Genomic DNA, 22,920 nt, shown 5'->3' with positions numbered 1-22,920 from the left:
TGTGGGTATATGAGTCTTTTATAGCACTAACAACAGTTAAAACTCAAGTTTGAGGTGAAGTCCAGTTGCTCAACTGTATTTTTTTTTAAGTTGCTTAAAATAGTTTTGGAAGATGTGCTTGAACCACTCAAATAACACAAAAAAAGAAAGAAAAGAACATTTTGCACATATTTTGGGTTTATTTGTCCATATCTTTTGCTTTTTTTCTGAGGTTTCTGATACCACTTAAATAAACACCATTTTATAACCAGAAATTTTTCATTAGAAAAAAAGAGTTAACAACAGCGTGCCTTTTCAGAAACAATGTCCCATTAACGTTTGATAATCAACAGAGCATGCTTGAGCAGTTTTTACTGAAAGGCTTTTCTGTTCGGTGGGTTCTGTGTTTTATACAGAATGAAAAACGTATTCTGAAAAGATGCCGTTGAATGTAAGTTTTAAATACTGAGAGAGGACCACAAACAAATTATCTAAACTGTACTTGGCTGTAGGCGAAAAATTACTGTAAATGGTGTAAAATTGTGGAGAAAACCACCCAATTGTTGGAGCTTGTGGTAAGCTGGAAGACGTGTCTTTTGCATTTGTGCTCTGTTTAAAAGAATACACGGACCGACAAAAATCTGCAGATTAAATAACAAGACTGAGAAACCTATTTTCGTGTTTATGTGTTCAGGGACCCGAGGGAGTTAAATAACACAATATTTTCTTGCTTCTCTTGTTTTTAGATGTTTCAACTGTTGGATAGAGCTCGTATCGCAAGTGTTTCCACATGGTGTTTAGACACGTGTGTAATATCGGTTTTCTTATCCAAGTCACTGCCGGTTTTTCCCAGAAAGCCACAAGATTACTCTAAATATCGTTTTCTTTGATAGTTAGTCTTAAGAAAATAAGTGGAACTTGTGCATTTAAAAGAATTCAGATGCCTGTGTGAACATACATTCATCTATGTGGGAGGTGTGAAATCTTGCCCAGTGCTACATTACTCTTTTTACCAGTTCACCACTGCCTCACCTCTAACGACCAGTAAGATTTCTCCTGCAATCGACTCTGTAATAAAGCCAACACACCAGACTGAGACTGTGCCCAAAGTTTATCACTGCTTTCTGACTGCAGTCAGTCACACCAATCGCTGAACTGTCTGACTTTATGCAACCAGTTTATTGTGTTGACTTGAGCTTAATTTGCCACTGAATTGTGACTGAGGACAGATTTTATTTGAAGCGACAGCCTCAAGTGAGTAAGCGCTTAGCTTTGGGCAGGTTACACGCATCCATATAAAACGTTTATGGCACATGACATCTACAATCAGAAGCAGGCCAGAACATTTGGGATCTAACAGCATATTTAGCTTTTCTGTGCTGGTGCTCACATGTGACTTTCCTTTTATAAAAAACCTTTCCAAAGTTATTCTAAGCAATTATTCAAAGCAGTTAGTGATGAGGTCTGACGCCTCATAGTGTTAGTTTATTGTCTATCTTCTCACAGCAGATCTAATATGCTCAAATCAAGCTTTGACAGGGTGCTCATAGGCCAGGTGGTACTTGTTAAAGCAAGTGGAACGGTGCCCAGAGATGACATCATGACACGAGACATGCTGTTGCTGGCAGGTTTGATATGCAGCCGAGGTGCAGGTGAGCAGGGGCATAGGGTCAGGTGATTAAAGATTACGGAAAGCATTAGCAATATTAGAAATATGCAGGGGGGAAAAAGCCTCTCAGCAAGTCTCTATTTTCCTGAAGTAAAAAAGTTGAAGTTATGAAACTCCTCATCCTAAAACTCTGCCATGTAGTCTCCCTTGAAGAATCCTGACATGTGAACTGGAGCAGCGTAATGAAATTCCAGTGACCTGCAAGGACATGATTCCTTCTCCTCACTCCCTGTCCCTCGTGCTCTCCACACAGTTTGTGTAAATTCCAGAAGTTGATAGGCAGATTTCGTTTTTCCTGCACTGCCCCTGCGTAGGTGTTCAGATATCCCCACGAGCATACTCATCCTCTTTTGTGAATAATTTCAGAGTGACGGGCTGATGATATGTGAGCGGAGAAAGTTAATGAGTAACACTCTCCTCTCTCTTAACAACTGCTGTCAAGATGCCCGAGAGGAAGGCATTTAACTCGAAACTGGTCCAATCTGCTGCAGCAGTGAGCTGTAGCTGCAGTGGCTCCCAGGTGTAAATGTGTGGAAGTGAATTAATGTGACGCTCTGAAAAGACTTCCAAAACGATGGAAAAGAAAATGACTCAGAGAAAGGACCACAATAAATGGCAGCTGCCTATATTCAGTGAAAGCAGTGATCTCATACGCTAAGTGCTTACATTTGAGAGGGAGGCATATAGAAGCCTACAGATCAACTGACAAAATAAGTGAACTGAATAAAATCGAGGAGGAAGGGGAGGGTGAAGGAAAGTCTGGCCTTTAAGCCCAAGCCAAAAAGATTACCTTTGTCCTCTGTGAAACTCCTTGGGCTTTATGGCACGTTTGATATTTTGAATGTTTTCACTGTCTGGAGGATGTTGAATACTTTCCCTGAAAATTGATTTTACAAACAGCACTTAAGAAACTTCAAAAACATATGTGCTGCTGTGGTTTGCACTCTCTGGGCTTGTCAAAAATTCGCTGCACATCTGATATATCACTGCGCCTTTCTAGTAAAATCCTGCCAGCCTATGAATCAACAAAAAACCTGCATAGTCTCCTGGGTTCAAAATCTGCATCACTTCACTGTCCAGCCATTCCCGACTATAGCTGATGGATGATGTGACATCTCAAATCAACTCCTTCACTTCTAGTCATTAATCAAAGTCCGCTTTAAAGCCATTTATCTCCACATTCAGCTGAATTAGTTCCATATTTAATATGCCACCACTCACAGTATTTCATGATATCGCCAGAAATTTGTCATCATCTCCTAACCATGCATCACAGTTACTTTCGGATGTGGCCACTAAGGAAAGGACTTGTTCCATAACTGCTCGGTCCTGCATCATAGTTTCCCCCCACAAAGTTTCATGGGTGAAAAATGCTGTCACTTCATATTTTCTCTAATAGCTCTCATTTAAACGAAATCGTTCACATCTGATAATGACTTAAACTGCACGCTTGAAATGAAGCGTCCCAGTGAGTTAAATATAATGCAATTAATCTAATTTGTTTTCTGCAAATGGAAACGTGGACACAGACGTGCACACATGCAAATACCCGCACGTTCTAGGATTCCCTTTTTTTTTAACTTGTTAATATGAACAGCTTCTTTTGAATGCATTTTAAATATCCAATCACAAGGCACGTGACCTCTTTGATAAGTTCAACTTTCTCTTCACGAGTGGACAAGAAAGCAACAGTACCTGGATAATCAGAGAAAACAAGTATCAAACTGCTTTACACGTAAGTGCTCTAATTGCACCTGCTTATGAAAGAGTAAATCAACGTTTTACCTGCCCAGCTGCATCCTGGCCCACAAAGCGTAAGAAATAGTGCCACGAGCGTCCTGCCTGTGGCTAAAGCCATGGTGAGTGTGGCGAACTACTGCTGTGGTGCGACGCACCAGCTGGATGCAGAGGGCTGGGACACATCAGCCCTCTTCCCTCCCATCTGCCGATGGGAATGCTGCACTTCGCCGTGAACTGCCTCTCGTTTACATCGGTAAACCTGCACACAAATACATTATTAATGCCTTATTAGTCGTTTGTGATTTGAAACAAGTGTTTCGAGGCTGCTTTTCAAATCATAAAATGTTATGAAGAGGAAAACTAACTAACTAACTAACTAACAACCCCCCCCCCCCCCCCCCCCCCCAAAAAAAACATACAGACTGAGGCCAGAGTGCTGATTACAAACATGGAGACTTAGATATTTTTTTTCTAAATTCCATGAAGTTAAGCTAATCATTAATTTCTGGATAAAATACTAATATGAAAGAGAGAAAATGAGAAAATGTCTCCCTCTGGAGGTAACCAGGATGATTGCATCCAAAGCTTTAAAGGCTGGAAGCAGGTATAGAGATGGAAAAAATGGGAGGACTTGAGAAGTACTAGATTATAACAGACCTACGGATCCGTCATTTATTAAAAAAAATAAATAAAGCCAATATCTACCTTTTAAGCCTCTATGATATTCTCAAGTTCTCTATACGACTATCAATATTATTCTTCCAGCCCACCTGATCCACCCCAGGATTAAACCTTTCCATGACACCATCCGTGCACCAGGTGTGAGAGAACAGAATCGTGGGCCAAGTAAAATTCCAGCACATGATGATCTAATCCGTGGAGACAAAGTTCATAATTACATCAATTTTCCGAAGAATTAATTTAACCACTAGATGGAGCAGACTGTTGTTGTCAATAAAAGGAGGCATTGAGGAGAAAACTGTAACTAATTGTCGAATAGTGTATACACTGACCTAGCAATACTATGGCTTATATCCACTGTTGTTTTGGATATAATCTGAACCTTTTGCCTTTCAAAAAAAAAAAGAAAAAAAAAAAGGTGTGATGTCATGTTGCAGTAAACTGATTTATATCTATTTTTCTCTATAACTGAACTATTAATATATATTGTTTATTTCTTTTCCCACCACACTGAAGTCAGGAAGATTTTCTACTCATTTTTTGAATGACAGAGCTTCTCTGATTTCTTAGAGATCTTCTGGGTTCTGCTGTAGATTCCCTTGACCTTTAATGTTATAACAGCAAATGTCTCGTACGGCCTGCAACAATATGGTAGCAAAAATGACTGAACTGACAGTTATTTTAATGAGTGTCTCCATTGGTATTGTCATGAAAACATCTCTATGTCCATCTGTACCAGTATGGCCCAGCCAACAGTTTTCCAACAGTTCCCTCTGCTGGCTAAAGCTCATATCACTACTGGAAAACAATGTCAATCATTTGCACATGACTTAATTTATGAATGATTTTGATGTCTTTTACATCAAAGTTATTCATCCAGAACCTTTCTAACACAGGGTTGGAACCCTCCCCAGAGGAAAAGACAAGAGAACTAAAGGGTTTGAACCAGGGACGCGGTTTTTAACCACACTTTGATATTAGGAAGCAGTGGCACAAAAATTCAGATTTTTTTAAAAATTAGAATAATAACAAGATGCAGCTTTGATGTCTGCAGCGCTGCTGGCTTTGTGTCATTTGCACAGATTAAATTGGGTTTTTTTCAGTATTAGTTACTTTATTACTCATCTCTCTCTCTCTCTCATACAAGAGTCAGTGCAAACCGCAATACATAATTTAAACAAAAGATACTTACAGACTGTCACTCATTCACACCAGAGAGAGAGAGACTGTACTTCAGCCTATGTGGCAGAAAGGTGTTTTCTCTTGTTATACACACGCCTGAGGCTGTTTATGCCAGGTACTACCTCAAGTGAAGAGACAAGTTTTTGTGTGTTTGTGATACAATACTGGGCCATCTCACCAGATTTACTGTATCCACATAGACTCACTGTCTAGTAGGGTTTATATCAGTAGGTGTTAAAGTATAGTGTGTGTCCCAGTTCTATCATTATTGTGTCTTTACTTTGTTGATCCTTTTTGTCTTTGTTGCATTATGCTCTAAACTGAATTCTTTCATACCTAACTTTATTTAAAACACAACTGATTTGTGTTTTGTTACAGAATAAAGGATGGCATGTTGGCTGGTGTGTCTTCTTTTGGAATCTTTATTTTTCTTTGTACAAAGATGATAAATTAGGGGATTGTTCATTTCAGTCTGCTGTTGTGTTTTCCATAATTTGTTTGAAGGTGCTCATAGATAATCCCTAAAATTGGGTGTTGTAGTCATCTTTTATACCCCGTTTAAACCAGTTTAGACTATGATGCTGTTTTCTCAGTTTATAACACAGCATATGTGTATTTGTTTGGAATCCATTCTTAGCAGAATATTTGACTCTCCTCTGACAGAAGTTGTCAAAAACTCAGAGTGCTGAGCACTGCTCCTGGGATGTTAAGGACCAGAAGCATCACAATGCTGTCACAGGAACTCCTGCTACTGCCTTTGCAACCAGAAAACAGTGGCATTCCTGAAGAAACTCACAGCTCTGAAGTTTTGGTTTCATGCTGTGAGGAACACTATACGAGCAAGCAGATGTAGAGCTTCTCTGCTGTTGTTTGCAGACTTACACATCTGAACACTGCATCAAACCAAAGGTTTTCACACAGTTGTACTCTTGGTATCTTTACAGTGATACCCATTACTGCTGAATGATAACTATTTTTCAAATCTAAAAAGAGGAGCCCAAAAAAACCTACCGCCTTATCTTTTCTCATACCAAATACATATATACTCATATCCCACTTCATTAGGTAAACCTTGTTAGTACTGGTTTGGACCCTCTTTTTTGCCGTAATTCTTCCTGACATAGATCCAACAAGCTGCTAAAAACATTCCTCTGAGATTTAGGTCCATATTGGCATACTAGCATCACACAGTTACTGCAGATTTGTCGGCCCCAATCTACTACATCTCAAAAATGCGCTATTGGATTGAGATCTTGTCACTGTGAAGGTCATTTAAATATAGTGAACTGTCATGCTCAAGAAACAAGTTTAAGGTGAGTTGAGCTTTGTAATGTGGTCTGTTATCGTACTGGAAGCAGCCATCAGATGATGGGTACACTGTGGTCATAAAGAGATGGACATGGTGGGTCAGCAGCAATACTCAGGTAGGCTGTGGAGATTAAGCAATGCTCTTGTGGTACTCAATGGCCCAAATATGCTAAATATCAAAGAGACAGTACACCATCACCTGAACCTCTGATACAGGGCAGGACAGAGCCATGCTTTGGTTGTGTTTATGTCAAAGAGCAGTACCTAATAAAGTGGCCGGTGAGTGTGCATACTGCAGTAGATTTGGTGGTAGGTGAGTCAACATGTTTCTGTTGTTTGCGGCTATCCTGACGCCTCTTCAGCAGGAACTGTTGGCCAAAGGTCAGAAAAGGACGATGTTCACCTCACCTGTTCGCCATGTTGACCCACAGCTAAGGCATCGGGGAGTTGCAGTATAATGTGGGCGTGGCAACAAACAGTTTGTAGGGTTCAAAGTTTATTGTAACAAGATTATCTTTTTATTTCAAAGTAAAATGTGAAGTACAGTAGGTCTAGATTCATGGCTAAGAATTGTTTTTTTAATGTCTTTCAAACAGCGGTAGGGTTTTCCTCCGAATCCCATGCCTGGTCTGTTTTTTTTGTTTTGTTTTCCCCCCGCAATTAGAGCATCATCTCTCTGTAGTTGAAGCCCACCCCCGCCCTTCCTGCGCAACGAGCAGAGTAAAACCAAGAGCCAGCTCAGAGATGTGCGATAGACAGCAGCCACGGAGCACGGAGTAGGAGAGAATGTTAACTGGAGACTGTGATTAATTCATTTTTGGTTTTTGGATTATTTTTTTTTTTGTTTGTTTGTTTCTTTTTTCTTTTAAAGAAACGCACGTAAAGTATTCATGTTGCCCGGATAGAAAACGATTTTTGGGTCCACCGACTCCAGCCCGCAAAGAAAGGCTCACCAAGACATCATTAAACGCAGATTGCACCAAATCGATTCAAGTTTTATCTGTGTGGAGTAAAATTACTCCCGCCCCCACCAGACTGGACTAATGATGGCTTTAATGGTTCACCTGAAGACGGTCGCTCACCTGCGAGGGAAAGGTGACAAGATCGCCAAAGTTACATTCAGGGGTAAGGATATATATATTTTTTTATTCTTCTTCTGTATGTTGAAGCCGTGTGTGTTTGGAAACCGAGTCGCGCTGTGTGCTGTGCCCTGATTTGCGTTGTATTACACAATGTGATGAGAGCCAGTCAGCCGCTGCATAAAAAGTTGGAAGAGCGAGAAAAAGAGTTTAGTTGCAGGCAAAACACAATAACTGGTCTATATCACAAAGAGAGATCGAGTATCCAAGCCTTACGTTTTATTTCATTATATTCGTTAATATGGTAAAATACTAATAAATTAAATTCTGTCTTTTTTTTCGTTATATGTTATATACATCATGTAAAGTACCACAAAAACGGACTTTAATACCATTTCTGCCAAGAATGGTGAATGTAAAATCAAAGCTTTTACCTCTTCTATTTTTAAGTGTATCATAAAAGAGGAAAAAACACCAATCTTGGCATCTCCGAAACATCGATTTCTCATCACTGATTTTCAGTTATTTTATTAACTTACTTTCAACTTACTAGAACAATGTGGGTAAGAGGCCAGTGTTGACTAAGCTGATGGCATCGATTGCTAAAGATGTGGCTAAAGATGGAGCTTTGGGAATGTTCTGTGTAAGATCTTTGTTGTAATAACCAATTCACTCAAATCTAGGGTTCAGAATTGTAGCCACGACCTTGCACTCTCTCTCAGATGAGATGAGAAGACGAAATGAGTTGTGGAAAAAATATTTTAGTTGATTTATTCATGTGTTTCACGTGCTTATCGTTTGCTTTCTGTGTGCTGGGTGTGTGAGCAAAATAATGTGAAAGAAACTGAGACAGGATGTGTTTTTCAGCACCCTGGACAGTGATCAGTCCACTGACAGGTGCTCAGTCCCTGTTGTTATCAACGCAGCATCACAATTGGAGAAGATGCTACAAGAGCACTGCTGCCTCCTTTCCTCTCAGTGTGTGTGTGTGTGTGTGTGTGTGTGTGTGTGTTGGGGGGAAAAAAGGATAACTTCTAGTGCAGTGGTCTGTGCTGCAGTGATTGCACCAGGGTCTGGATATTCTATGAACCGTGCCTTCACAGTCAGTGACTGGATCGTCCGCTCTTTCCTCCAAAGTCCATCTGTCAGCAGAGTAGCTCCATTTCATCCATGTATATATTTTTTTTAAAAGTTCAAGGAAAATTTTGTGTGTATCTGTTTTTATTTGTATATTTTAGAAACATACATTAACCCCAAACCATTTTTTAAACTCGAGTATTTATTGAACCTTCTGACAAATAAAAAAAGCTGTTAAATATCAGAAATTATTGTGACTTTTAAAACTGAAAAAACTCAGTTTTAGCTTCTTTTTTATCTTAAACAATCAAATATATATAAGGTGGTGAGGGTTTTTTTTAGAAATCACATTGATGATGTAGAGATGTCAAAAACTCACAAGTCAAATGAGGCTCAGCCATAAAGAAAACTAGCCTTTATAGTGGATCTACTTAATGTTGATGTTAAGGCTAAAAACTTGGTTTGAGGTCAGGAATAACTTAAGTGTCCTGAAAGTCAGTGTACCCAGTCAAAGTTCTATGAGATGATCTTGTTTGAACATCTTGTACTTGTGCTTTCAGTACTATTTAAAAACTTGTTCCACTTTTGGCTTTTTGCTGATTTTCATTCAATCAAAACTCTGTGTGAGCTCTGAGGGTTTTCTATTAAAAAACAAAAAAGGTCCATGACCTGAATAGGAATTTCCTTTGTGATCCTCTAGCATGAGTTTGTTGAAGTAAACAGATATGAAGGAATAGCAGAGTCACAGGAAAGGTGAAAGAGGGTGGCTACAGGTATGGTCGAACATCAAGCCCAACATTTAGTGAATCAGTTTCATCCAAAAGCTGAATAATTGCATATTCAAAATTATCCAGTTAAAGAGTTCAAGCATATTTATTAATAGCCACTCAACTGCTGACTGGGAAATTTCATCTCCAATTTTAAATCTTTTCATTTTTTCTCAGTCTCACAATTTCTTCTCCATTCTTCCAGTGCATTTAAGTTTAATTATTCATTTATTTGAGCTAAATAATAATTTTTTAAATACTTCCCAAATGTGTGTGTTAATCACAGTGTCTTAATCAGCCTGGCATCCCCACATATCCTCTGGCGCTGTGGGTTTTTGGTTCAGGCTGTCAGTGGAGTTTCCTGAGCACTTAGAGTTTAAAATGCTTCCTGTCTGGAGAGGAAGCGGCCTGCCAGGGAAATAAGTGCTTTGGTGCTTTGTGTAGTGGTGAATCAGACCTGCACTAAGTTCAGGAGGAGTTTGGGGCCATTTTTAATTACAGAACAGCTTCAGTTTATCTCTGTTTTCAGGGTGTCTGGTGTGAGAAACTCATTCAGTCATTATTCTGGCATTTCTTTGTACCCCAGCTTTCTGCCTTGTTATCTAGCATCTGGGAAGTGTATGAGTATAAGTATGAATATATTAAATATCAGACATATTTTTTGTCAACCCTTTGCTGCTTACGGAAATCAGCAATTACTGATCAAAGGTCTTTTAAGGTCTCTATTTTTGAGGTATTTTGTCATCATCAGATGCTTATTTTTGTAAGGTAGAAGAGTCCTATAACCACCCCGAAGCTGAATCAACATGATATCTCTGAAAGGGGGAAAAGGTGTAATAAAAAAGCTTCAAGCCAGTGCAATAAAGACAGCTAATAAAAATGGATTAAATGCGACGTGATGTTCTATCTCTGATCTAACTTTATCTGGTTGTTATTATTTGCTGTCAGAAACAATAAATCAAGTCAAGTCCCTTCAAAGGAGGGTCTTCAAAATGTAATTGATTTCCCGACATGTCGTTGATGAATTCTGGTTATGATATAAGCAGCTCTTGGCTTTATCAGAGAGCTGCACTTCGGCTGTTGTTGCTCCTCTTCTGAGTAGCCTGCAGCAATACAGAGCCATACTCCATGCAAGAATTAATGAAACCTTATCTCTGTGCTTTACAATATTAATTTTCAGTTTATTCAACCAGACTGTCTTCCTCTACGTTGGCACTTATCAAACCTCTCTTTTATCTCTAGGCACTTATAACAGCCGCTTGGACAGTTTGTTTGTTCTTTTTATTACTCAGAGTCTTCCTGATTCACAGGACAGGAACAGAGTTTGGGGCAATTTCTTGTATCCTGCGGATATTTTTAAAATTCCTTTCCTCTGTGTAGCACTTTATTCTACAAACAGACACTTGGTATGTTTACTTTTTAAATTAGGGCACCTATTCAGCTTGTAATACCACTTACTGCCCCCTAATGCACCAGGAGATAAGGTAAAATTAAATCTCAGTACAGAGCTGCAGAGATTAAAATACATTAAAAAAACAAATGTTTCCATGTTTCTACTCAACACTCGAGTTCTCTGCTTTAACCACATTCTTGCAAAACTTAAGAAAGCCTTAAATGCACCTCTGTGCCCTCTTCATTCATGTGCGTTTCAGACTTACACAGTGTTCTCCATCTTTCATTCTTTTGATTTTCATCTATCTGCTTGCGATAACAAAAAAGGACTCTCTGCTCCTTTTGTTTCTTACAGCTCAGGTCCTTCATAGCAGCTCTTTAACTCTTTATCTTTGACTGTTTCATCAAGGCCAAAAGCCGCGCTGATTAGCAGAATGTTGTTTTAGTTTGGTGTGGAGCACCTTACATAAGTGTCACATGGTCTGCTTTTCTAAGCCCACATCTAGTTGGATGAAAACACTGGTATGACAGCAGTGCCGCTCTTTTCAATAATGTAGGAGGAATATTGTCTCTCTCCCTCTCCGACACTGAAGTGGTGTTTATTTTCTAAAATAAAATTCAAAGGTTTGGGGGATTTATAGGGTTCAAGAGAGTGTAGGAGTGAAGGCAGGAACACTTGGAAGTGGGATTATAAACTAGAGTCATAAATGGTAAAATTATAACGATAAGCTTGCGTCAAGCATGACATCCTTAAAACCTGAAGGTTTTGTGCTTTTGAATGTGTGAAAAGATACTTTCTGCACTTATAATATCTAAAATATCTGAGTCTAGCAGAATGTATTTACTCCATTTACCCTCATTATTACAGCCAAACTGACAGGGACTGTAATTAACATTGTAGGTCTCTGTATGCGTTTGTGTGTCTCCCTGTGTATGGCAGCTGATGTGCCCACAAGCACACAAATAGACATCAACAGAGCTTCATAAAGGCTCAGATGCACAAAGCAAACTATCAGAACAAAGCAGAATGCACACTGTGGTGCAGGACCATTCATAAGCATCACAAAGCAACCAGGTGAGCACAACAACCAGGTCGCATGAGTGAGTCAGGTTACTGTTCAATGAAAGCTTCCTTTCCCAATATAAACTCTGAGTAGACAACAGCTTTCATTAGCTGATGCACATACTTTTAGCTCTAATAATGGAAAAATGCACTTTTAATTTATATTATTTACATTCTTCTGCAGTCTCTCTGTGTCGCACAGTGAGTCACACTGTAGTCATTTAATTGTCTGCATTTCTTTTCTGCCTCTGGTGATTCCACGCAGCTGTTTCATATTTACATTTGTCAGGTACTTAAAGTATCATTTGTCTTTTCGCAGCTCTTTATGAGATGAGTAGGCTGATTTTATGTCACCCCATTTTCACTTTAATAAACGTCTCAGTGAACTGATGGATTCAGGTTGCTAACCTGCACCTGACAAGACCAAGTGCACCCTTATTGAATTAAGTCACTTGTAGAACCACCTTTAGCAATTATAACTTGGAATAATTTTTTTCTGTATGACTATCAGTCTTTCACGTTGTTGAGAAGGAATGTTTTCCCACTTTTCTTTACAATGTTGCTTCAGGTCATTGAGTGTGGGTTTGTTTATGCAGAGGTCCAGGTTTAGATTTTGATTATATCTTGATTATTTTCTTTTTCAGCCATTCTGATGTAGATTTGCTGCTGGATTATTGTCCTGTTGCGTCTCCAACACAGGCCAAGCTTTACATGTTTAAAACATTTGACTCTAGAAAACTTTGGTATACAGGGAGATTCATGGTCAACGCCAAGTCCTGTGGCTACAAAGAAACCCCACATCACAGTGCACAGAGCTACAATAATCACTTACCTGCTTGCTACTTTGGATACAGTCTTAAAACTGAATTGTTTCATCATTAATGCAGGTTTAAGTAAACACCAACTGACTGCTTTTTCTCATGCTTTGTACGTGCCCCATGCAGTGAGCCCACCCACTCAAAGTGAGATGACAACAGGCACAATGGTGTTACTGAACCAGGTTTTAATGACTAAATTCCTCCTTATTTTTCAGGTCTGTCCTTCTACAGCCGTGTAGCAGAGAACTGTGAGGAGATGGCACACTTTAATGAGGTCAGTATCTTTATTTGATTTGTCATACAACAACCCGTGTCAATGGTGACCAATCAGCAATTATTAAGAATCCAGAATTGGCTGATTTCACTGGCTGCAGGTTCTGTTATTGAATTGAGGTGGAAAAGGTGAAAAAAAGACATTGTTGGTAATGACTGAAATGATCACTGTAAGGCTCTAAGTGGTTTATTGGTAATTTGATGTTAATATCTTTAGAAACAGTTTTATCCAAAACATTGACAGCCGTTTAACAAAATCTTTATTTAATTCAAATAAAGTCTAGCACATTTTAGGGATGCTAGCCTTTATTTGAATTAAGCGAGTCAGCTGAATTATTCTAACTGTATTGAGTACAAGTGTACAAGCCTGCTGTGTTCGTGAGTAAGAACTTTATCCCCCGAAAGCTGCCAAATGAATGTCGGATGACATAGATAGAAATTTTGCCCGTTTTTGTACTTTGTCCATCTTTACTCTACACCAGGATTTTCAAAGTGCTTGACTCTATACCAGCATACAGAGTGCAAATAAAAGGTGAATACAAAGTGAAGCAATGTACATGCACAGAGTGTAAGAAACTGTTCTAAAAATAGAGGATCCATTGTTCAGTAATACCACTTGCAGTTGAATACTGTAAATGGAGATGCCTTAGAGGAAAACTGTTAGCAATACAAATGTACATCAAAAAGTACAGTTATACTGAATACTGTGCAAAAGTCTTGAGCCACCCTTCATTTATTTATATTTTGCTGGGACAATGGCAAAAGGGTGCAGCGATTTATTGAGTAAACACACAAAATACACTATATATATATGTATATATGTATATGTCTGTATCTGGAGGTCCCACAGGATCTTAGCTTGGTTATTCTCCACCACCCTAGGGGTCATCTCCCATTTTGACTTCGGGACTTCCAGGCCGTATTCGGCACAGATGTTTCTGTATACTATGCCAGCCACTTGGTTATGGCGTTCCATGTATGCCCTGCCTGCTAGCATCTTACACCCTGCTGTTATGTGCTGGATTGTCTCAGGGGCATCTTTACACAGCCTGTACCTGGGGTCTTGCCTGGTGTGATAGACCCCAGCCTCTATGGATCTTGTACTCAGAGCTTGTTCCTGTGCTGCCATAATTAGTGCCTCTGTGCTGTCTTTCAGTCCGGCTTTGTCCAGTCACTGGTATGATTTCTGGATATCAGCCACCTCCGCTATCTGCAGGTGGTACATACCGTGCAGGGGCTTGTCCTTCCGTGATGGTGCCTCCTCTTCCTCCTCATTCTTGGGTTTCTGCTGCCTATGGTTTTCACTGAGCATGCGGTCGGTTGGGGCCATCTTACTGATGTATTCGTGGATGTTTCTTGTCTCATCCTGGACCGTGGTGCTGATACTCACCAGTCACCGGCGTCCTTCCTTCCGCTTAGCGTACAGCCTCGGGATGCTGGACTTGGGGTGAAACCCTTCGTGCATGGTCAGGAGCTTCCTTGTCTTGATGTCAGTGGCTTCTATTGGAGATTATGTATCGGAATTTCAGGAACGGGACCACACCTCCAAACACGCTCCTTCCGGTTGTCATCTTTATAGGTTCCCCCAGTTCTGCAAGCTGTTCATTTTCATTTACGTGCCCCACCCTCCCTCCCTTCTTGTTCTCAATTCTTCAACTCTTCACTCGTTCACTCCTATTTAGTACATGGGGATCTGCCAGGCCCAGGAGCCGTCGCCAGTCCCCTTCGAGGCCTTCCCCAAACCGCAGCTCAATTCATGTACAAGCATTCACCTCTACCTACTAAAATGCTGTCAAACCTAAAATGAGGACATGGGCCCAGCTAGGGAATCTCCTCCTTTGGCCAGCTTATTATCCCACCAGAGTACCTGATCACGGGCAGGGCGTAGCTGTTGATAGCCCGGATCTTGTTCTTACCGTTCAGCTGACTCCTCAGGACTTGCCTGACCCTCTGCAGGTACTTGGTGGTTGCAGTTTTTTTAGCGACCTCTTCATGGTTCCCATTTGCCTGTGGGATCCCCCGGTACTTGTAGCTGTCATCTATGTCTGCAATGTTGCCTTCTGGTAGTTCAATCCCCTCAGTTCTGACTACCTTCCCTCTTTTTGTTATCATCCAACAACATTTCTCCAGTCCGAATGACATTCCAATACCATTGCTGTATATCCTGGTGGTGTGGATCAGTGAATCGATATCTCGTTCACTCTTGGCGTACAGCTTGATGTCATCCATGTACAGGAGGTGGCTGACAACTGCTCCATTCTGTAGTCGGTATCCGTATCCATTCTTGTCAATGATCTACATATATAAACTAAAAAACTCAATAATAGGAAAGTGTTGTAATGTTATTTGAGTTATTTCATTTTTTGGCTGACTGTTGTGGATGTGTGATGATTTCCAGTGTGAACAATGTGAAGGCTTAGATAAAAATGCGCCACCAAGACCCCACTGTTGTAATTTCTTAATGCTCATACAGACACTTGGATAACTCCCAGCATGCCAATGCTAACCTAGGCTGAGGGATCTTGCTTTAACACCTCATTACTGTTCTGATTCAAAAATTTGCAACCATTCATGAGTGGCTCTTCCCTGCATGTGGCTGGCATCTCACCAAGTGGCTTTTAATCACCCTCCTATGTTCACTTATGGTCTATCAAGGTTAGAGAGGCGAGGCAGTGTTGAACAGTGTTGCAATTAAACTGGGCATTTCATGCTCCACTGCTTTAGTTAGGAAAAAGGTGGTTCCTTAAAAAGCCCTTCTTTCCAACTTAGAGGTTTCTTTCATTTGTAAAAGAAAGTTTCAATGTTTTATTTTAAATCTAGCAAATTGCATTATTCTGAGCAGCTGCATTGCTCTGAGCGTCTCTTTGAAAACCCAAAGGATTTACCTGAGTCCCTTGGGTGCTGGTTGGTAAGTCTCTGATTTTGGTTGCTTTCAAATTCTGGGAAATATTCCCAGTACTATTTCTGCAAGCTCCCACTGCACTGTGAAACCAGCATTATGATGAATTCAAATGTAGACTCGTGTAAAGGAGCAGAGAGGGGAAATAAGAAAGAAATGAAGGCCAAGGGATCAAGAGCGAGGTGCAGTAGGAAATCCACACAGAGCAGAAGCCAAAGAGACAGAACAGAGGTAGGGGATAAAGCCAGGGAATGAAAAATGAAAAACAAACAGGAAAGCACTCTCAAATATATACAGTACCTTCCCAAAGGAGGTTTCACATCAGGCTTTCTGTTTTTTTCTCATTTTAAGCTGCTGGTTTTAGCAGAGAAAAATGTTCTTTGTTTGATGGCTCACAAGCAGAGTGCTGCTTCCTTCCCTGATAACAGGGGCTTTTGTTTTCAGTTTAATCAGGAAAATGCTGAAATGACTGCACAAACTTAGCCTAGTCACACAGGCACACCCACACACACACACACACCCACACACACACACACACACAGACCCCCACACACACAATCACAGACACGCGCTTTATGTGTACAGTCCCTGTAGAAGCAGCATTGTTTTTTGTATCATGGCGTAAAACTAAAAAGAAGAAAACCAGACAAATGAATCCCAAAATATCTTTGACTCTGCATATAACTGGTATGAACTAAGTGGTGAGGCTGAAATGTGATTTCTTATGACAACCTCTCCCAATTCTCACATCTCAGTCTCGGAGTGCTGGGGAGGTAGTTAGTGTCACTCAGCATCAATAACACGATCAAGCTTTCTATGGGATGAATTGCGCTTACAGTAGTTTCCGAGCCTGTGTGAGTGTGTGCCTGTGTGAAAATCTTGCAGTGTTGTGTGCTGCTGGTGGCCAGGCGTACATCTTTTCCCCAGCCCCCGGGTCCTCATCACATCCTCCCCATCGTCGTCTTCTTCAACCTTAGCAGTAAAACATTTGCATGGCTCAGTAGGCTCTGTCCAGCCCCTGGAGTTAAGGGCCATTAGCATAGAGCTGTGTGGCTCGTTGCCGGTCCATGCATAACGATAGATGCCTTTGAACTAGTATGCGGATAGACTGGATGGGGAATTCATTATTCATTATATGGTGGGGCTTTTAGCTGCAGAACACCAGGGCTTCCCCCTGACTAGTTAGACACAAGCGGAGCAAAGAACAGAGAGTCCTGCATGCACTGCACATCGCCACAGAGTTTAGTTTTGCCCCTGCAGATATAACTATTTTAAGGTTTCAAACAAGATGTCAAGAGATTTGAACCATGCAGACAAAGCACTGTAATTAGCATGCAAATAACAGAAGGGTATTAGAAGATTGATTTTGCAAAAGCTTCCAGTAATTTCCTACGATTCTAAGTGTTTTTTCAGAATTTGTACTTACTGTTCAGATGTCTGTGTTTTCTGTGTTTTCCTCATTGATAAAACCCCAGAATGACCCCATATTATTGACACAAAGTACACTTAAAGGATGGCAGCAACCACTGACGCCCGTTCTTGCGGATGACTGTGTTGAAGCCTCAAGTTTGGCAGTTTGGCTGTCGACATGTTTTATAGACATCACAAGCTAGAGGAGGTCAGAGTGAGAATGTGAGGACACTGCAAGCTCAGACAGCGGCAACTTGTCAACCACATGGGACCCAGACTATAAAGCGTTCTGTTCACACCATAGTTTTCAAAAGGAACATCATGGTTTATTGAAGAAGACGTGAAACTTGTGACTGAGGATATAAACCCATCGGGCCATCCACTTTTATAGGCATTCTGACTTTTCCTTGCAGTCAGAGGAGTTCATGCTGGTCATTAGCAGAAGTGCAGGTGAACAAACTCCAACATCTTCTTTAAATTCTGATATATTTATCTACTAGCCTCCTCAGTTTGTCAGCATTTGCTTTTATAAATAAAATCACACTATTCTCATCTTTCCTGTCAGTTAATATGATTCATAGTTTGCTGAAATGGCAGCTGTAATCAGTCTCAGTTAAAATTCTGGTCACCCTGACCAGTCCTATGAATTTGCTGGCATATTGTGGTTCATCAAAGTGAGCAAGAGGAGACCTCAGTGAGTTTACGTCCAAGCCACTTCCTACTACTCATAGATAATCATGTTTGGGAAGCCAGTATTCAAGTAAGGCCTATTTGTTATATGAGAGTGGAACGTATCACTGTCAGGGTGAGGTTTTTAAACTAATATACGCTATACTACGTTCATATACTGTAAGTCACCTGAGCATGAAAGACTCTTAAAACATAAGTTGAAGGATTCACTGTGATCCACCTCTGGAGATCACATTTCAGTGCTGCTTCACTTGAACACTTGACCACCAGTATGGAGTAGAGCAGAAGCAGTTTCCAGAGGAGCAGACACAAGCTGGAATACTGCTGATGCTAAAAATAGATAATAAACTTCACCGGTTTTTAAGATTCAGCGTTGCTCCAGGGAGGAGCTTTCCCAACTCTCGGTATACTGAATAAATGATGACCTTAGCAGAATATTTTCTTTGCTGGTATAGAGATAGAGGGAAGGTAAAAGTGGAAATTTGAGCAATGAAAATAAAGGAAATAAAATGTATAGGTGCAATTTACTGTGTAGAAGATAATCCCAAGACTTTGTTTTGAGTGTGATTTATGCATTACATTATTTATTCATACTGGTTTTCTGTGAATGAATTATAAAACTACCAGTTTAAAGAAGTGTAGGTCAACACAGAGACATATTTTTCTTTAACAACATCTGTATAGTAACAGCTGTGTAAAAAAGACAGGTTTTAAAGGACAGTTTGTATACTTCTACTGTTTTCACAGAATTTAGGAAGGTTAGTAGCTTCCAGATGCTGCTGATCAAATGCACTTGATTAACAGATAATCAACAAGTGTGAGTACATCAGTTGTGTGTCAACACAATGCCAGTTCAGACCCAGCAATGAATTGGCAAGAAACCCAAGCGCTACTTCTTAGACTCTATAAGTCTCAGTTAGCATGTTAAATAATGAAGTTCATGAACAAATATGGGTTGTTTGCAAGGTTTGCCTCGAGAAATTCAATTCAATTCAGTTCGGTTTTATTTATATAGCAACAAATCACAAGAAAAGTTGCTTCAAGGAACTTTATGTTGTAAGGTCAAGACCCTACAGTAATACAGAGAAAACCCCAACAATCACTTTATCCGCTATGAGCAAGTACTTGGCAACAGTGGGATGGAAAAAATAGACAGGAAGAAACCTCCAGCTGACCAGACTCATGGAGGGTCGGTCATCCGCCATGTATTTTCTAGAAATGCTAACCTTGTAAAAAACAGATTTATATTGCACTCACTATATGTCTGAGTGATAACTTTCTCCCAGTATCTTACTTAGAGAATACCTAGAAGAGAAGCTGCTCTTATATCCACAAGGGAGCCTATGCAGAAGGAGTTTCATTTGCAGAGCTACCCTCCACAAGTCAGACATATAGAGGGTAGCTCTGCATATTTGATTTGGCAGAGTTTTTACACCGGGTGCCCTTCCTGATGCAACTCCGAAGGGATTTACGTCTCCTACCAGAACTCAATTAACACTAGGTTTACTATCCTGCGCAAATTTGCGTAACTTCCCTAAACCCAATACCCCCTACACTGTAAAATATAACTTGTTGTTTCAACTTAAAAATATGAGGTAAAGGGCTGCCTTAAAATTTTAAGTTAAGTCAAGAAATAGAGTTTGTTCTTATAACACAACCAATTGTTATCTTAATGAAAAATCACATGTTGTCTAAACTTTCATCTTAGTTTAGTTGACTGAGATTTGTTAGTCAGTTCAACTCCTTTAATTGTCATTTTTACTTGGGAAAACCCTTTCAGCTAAATTAAAATAATCTATTGTTTAAACTCTTGTCCTAGTTCAGTTGACTTGGGTTTTTTAGTTAATTCAAATACTTTAGTAGTTCTTTTAACTTAGGAATCTATTTTAGCTTAACTAACATAATCTGTTGGCTAAGTTGATTTAAGTTTATTAATTAACTGAGCTCCTTAAGGTAGCTGAGTGAACTTGTAAATCATTTTCATTTTAATTATCAGAGTTGATTGACTGGATGTAAAGAAAAATGTGTATTAAACATCTTAAGTTTTGTTTTGTTTTTTTAGCTTTCTAACATCCATTTCAGCAAAACTACCTGTTAGGTTCATCTTAGAGCTCAGGTTTAAATACCTACATTCCTTTAAATTAATTTTCTGTTGTTTACAGAAAAAAAAATAAAACCCCACAGATTCCATTAAAGTCTATCTGATCATTTCATACAGAAAGTTTGTTTTAAGAACATGACAAGACAATTACTCATGAGCACCCAACATTCACCATTTATTGTGCCATCTTAGTCATCTGAGAAACAGAAAAATCAGTGACGTAGCTCATCAGGCTCACAATCCATCAAAACTCAAAGGTTGCTCCCTGTGAAACAATAAATTTGAACTTGGTCTTGAGCCCAGTTTGGGTGAAGATTAAATTCTGACCAATACTCTAGGAGCAGTAGTGATTCTTGTGAAGTAACAACATAAAGTCTGCATTAATGTAATGTATCAACGGGACACTTGCTATTTTAGAAAAGTTATTCTTTACATTTACAAAATTTTTAAACTTCATTGTGCTCAGTCACACCTGTTAGCATAAAACTTGAAATATTAAAATAGTACAAAACCTTTGATAAGTGACAGTAAAGATCAGTTTATAACAAGTAAGACATCAAACTCTTGTATTTGTCTTCGTTTACAATTGCAACAAATTCCACAGAACCAATATCTCTGAAAATGAGTGCATGCTTCTGAAACATTTGATAATATGGATATTTCAGAAACATCAGTTTGAGTCTGCTCAATTGCAAAACAAAGGAAAAACTACTGACTTGCATGAGATAAGCATCTGCAAAGTCCAGCATTATATTGTTGTTCACATAAGTTTCTTAAACCATGAACAAATGAGTAATTGTCTAATCTGGAATGTAAAGTGTAGTCATTTAGTGACATACAAAAGTGAGAATGAGAACTTGCAAGAATAAAAAAACAAACAGTAAAATAAAAACTGTCCTTAACACTAAGGAACATACAATTACAGTTCTGCATGGCTTTCTGCAAGAGTCTGTTTCTTAGACCATGCACTAGTGAGATGCACTGCCTTCCACCAATGTTCATTAGGATGTTCTGAATGACTTCAAAGATGTCCTTAAGTTCCTTTGGATAGTCTATGTTGAGGGCAAAAAGAAGGCCCATCAGCATGGAAATGGCACTTGAGACATCCCTCAGATTAGACAGGATTACTGCCGCCTCAAGGACAACCAACACATCGATGATGTCTTCTTCTTTCACCATCGCAATGCCAACTTTCATCCTCTTAGAAAACGTGTCTTCAATACCTGTCAGCTATAAAAGGGTTCAAAGACAAAAAAAAAAAAAAAATTACACAATTACAATTACACAATATCCCTTGTGCTTAAGAATTCATGTCTTTCCAAAGAAGAGCCATACTGATGCTTTGGATGATGGTGATTGGCTTTGGGTAACACTTATTAGTTGTTAAAGTTTTTTCAGAATGAGATATGCACCCCCATGTTACAAATCCATTTCTTGCTTTAAACAAAGACCATGTTCATAAATAACTGAGCATGTCTTCAATTGCAGAATTCAAACAAAATTTTCAATTTAAATGGTAAATGGCCTGTATTTGTATAGCGCTTTACTAGTCCCCTAAGGACTCCAAAGTGCTTTACACATTCAGTCATTCACACACATGGGTGGATGACTGAATCGTGACTCAAGAGTTGACAGTTCGTCTTATAATTGGAAGGTTGCCGGTTCGAGCCCCGGCTCCGACAGTTTCAGTCGTTGTGTCCTTGGGCAAGACACTTCACCTGTTGCCTACTGGTGGTGGCCAGAGGGCCCGGTGGTGCCAATGTCTGGCAGCCTCGCCTCTGTCAGTGCGCCCCAGGGCGGCTGTGGCTACAATGTAGCTTGCCATCACCAGTGTGTGAATTTAAATCTAGTTATGCTAAATATTGGCTGTGCTCTAAACCAAATCTGGCTGAGAATACATGAAATGTGCAAACTGCAGCTACACTACAGGATCAGATTGTGGCTCCATAGACAATGCTTCTTTAATCAGTTTATTGATTAAAGTTTATTTTTCCCCCTATATTAACAGCATGAAAAAAGAGCATATAGACGTGGCTGAACAGGTTGCATAATTGGCACTGAATATCAACATCCACCTTTACCCAGCTGCCCAATGACTCTCGGCCAGTAACCTTTAATTGCTTACCCAGTCTACACAGTCTCTTTTCCAGGGTCCAGGACATTTCACCAAAGTATTGCCCCCCACAGCTGTAGCAGCCACTGCAGCCCCTTAAATATCCTAATATCTCTGCCATTACAATATACAATGTGAGAAATCAAACGTAAAGCTGAAGTGAACAGTACAGCAGCGAAATGTCAAAGACCCTGGTGAAGACATGAATAAACACAAGACACTAATAATATCAATGCTAGCTTGCCAGTTAGTTTCTCTGAAACCCAGACCAAATCCAGTGTCAAAGATCTTGTAATAATACATTTGGTGAGGAAAAAGTACACATGTTATCATGTGGCATCTATTGTTTCATAGATGCCACATGTTTCATTTAAAATCCACTGTGGTGCTGTCATTATTAAATTTACTAAAAGAAACAATGCTAACCTTCACAGTCTTGAAAGTGTGTGAGGGCTCTTCCTTTAGAAAATGAGGTCCTCTGTCCTCTTCCTTTGTGTAGGGCTCTGGTCAAAGAAGTCAAAAAGAAAACAAAAACACTTTTTAAACAGTGTTTATGAAGCATGTAGACAGCTCCAAATTCACAGCTTTTTGATACATAATTCCATCAATATATGATTATCATTGGAGATTTTGAATCAGGCTTATCAGGACATTCAAGTAGAATATGATATCCAACCTA

The 22,920-nt window shown here is 39.6% G+C and overlaps 2 protein-coding genes across 13 annotated transcripts in view; one reads left to right on the top strand and one right to left on the bottom strand.

Moving 5' to 3' along the window:
* Nucleotides 1-6,964, bottom strand: part of fndc1 (fibronectin type III domain containing 1) — a 44,174-nt gene extending 37,210 nt beyond the window's left edge. For 3 of the 4 annotated variants that reach the window (XM_019346300.2, XM_005454612.4, XM_005454613.4), the window contains exons 1-2: nucleotides 6,824-6,964; nucleotides 3,434-3,647 (exon numbers count right to left, since the gene is read on the bottom strand). In XM_019346300.2, coding sequence (XP_019201845.1) covers nucleotides 3,434-3,506 — 73 coding nt within the window. In that variant the 5' untranslated portion in view covers nucleotides 3,507-3,647; nucleotides 6,824-6,964. The remainder of the gene's footprint in view (nucleotides 1-3,433; nucleotides 3,648-6,823) is intronic. The other variant, XM_005454611.4, reaches the window with a different exon arrangement.
* Nucleotides 6,965-7,288: 324 nt separating this feature from the next.
* The window catches only part of otofa (otoferlin a), an 88,702-nt gene continuing 73,070 nt past the window's right edge, over nucleotides 7,289-22,920 (top strand). For 8 of the 9 annotated variants that reach the window (XM_019346139.2, XM_019346142.2, XM_019346141.2 and 5 more), the window contains exons 1-2: nucleotides 7,290-7,684; nucleotides 12,971-13,029. In XM_019346139.2, coding sequence (XP_019201684.1) covers nucleotides 7,603-7,684; nucleotides 12,971-13,029 — 141 coding nt within the window. In that variant the 5' untranslated portion in view covers nucleotides 7,290-7,602. Of the gene's footprint in view, nucleotides 7,685-12,970; nucleotides 13,030-22,920 lie in introns of all 9 variants that reach the window. The other variant, XM_019346146.2, reaches the window with a different exon arrangement.

The sequence above is a fragment of the Oreochromis niloticus genome, linkage group LG15, assembly GCF_001858045.2.
Source record: "Oreochromis niloticus isolate F11D_XX linkage group LG15, O_niloticus_UMD_NMBU, whole genome shotgun sequence".
Lineage (NCBI taxonomy): Eukaryota > Metazoa > Chordata > Actinopteri > Cichliformes > Cichlidae > Oreochromis > Oreochromis niloticus.
Note: the sequence above shows the minus strand (reverse complement) of the source record. Positions and strands in the feature narration are given on the sequence as shown.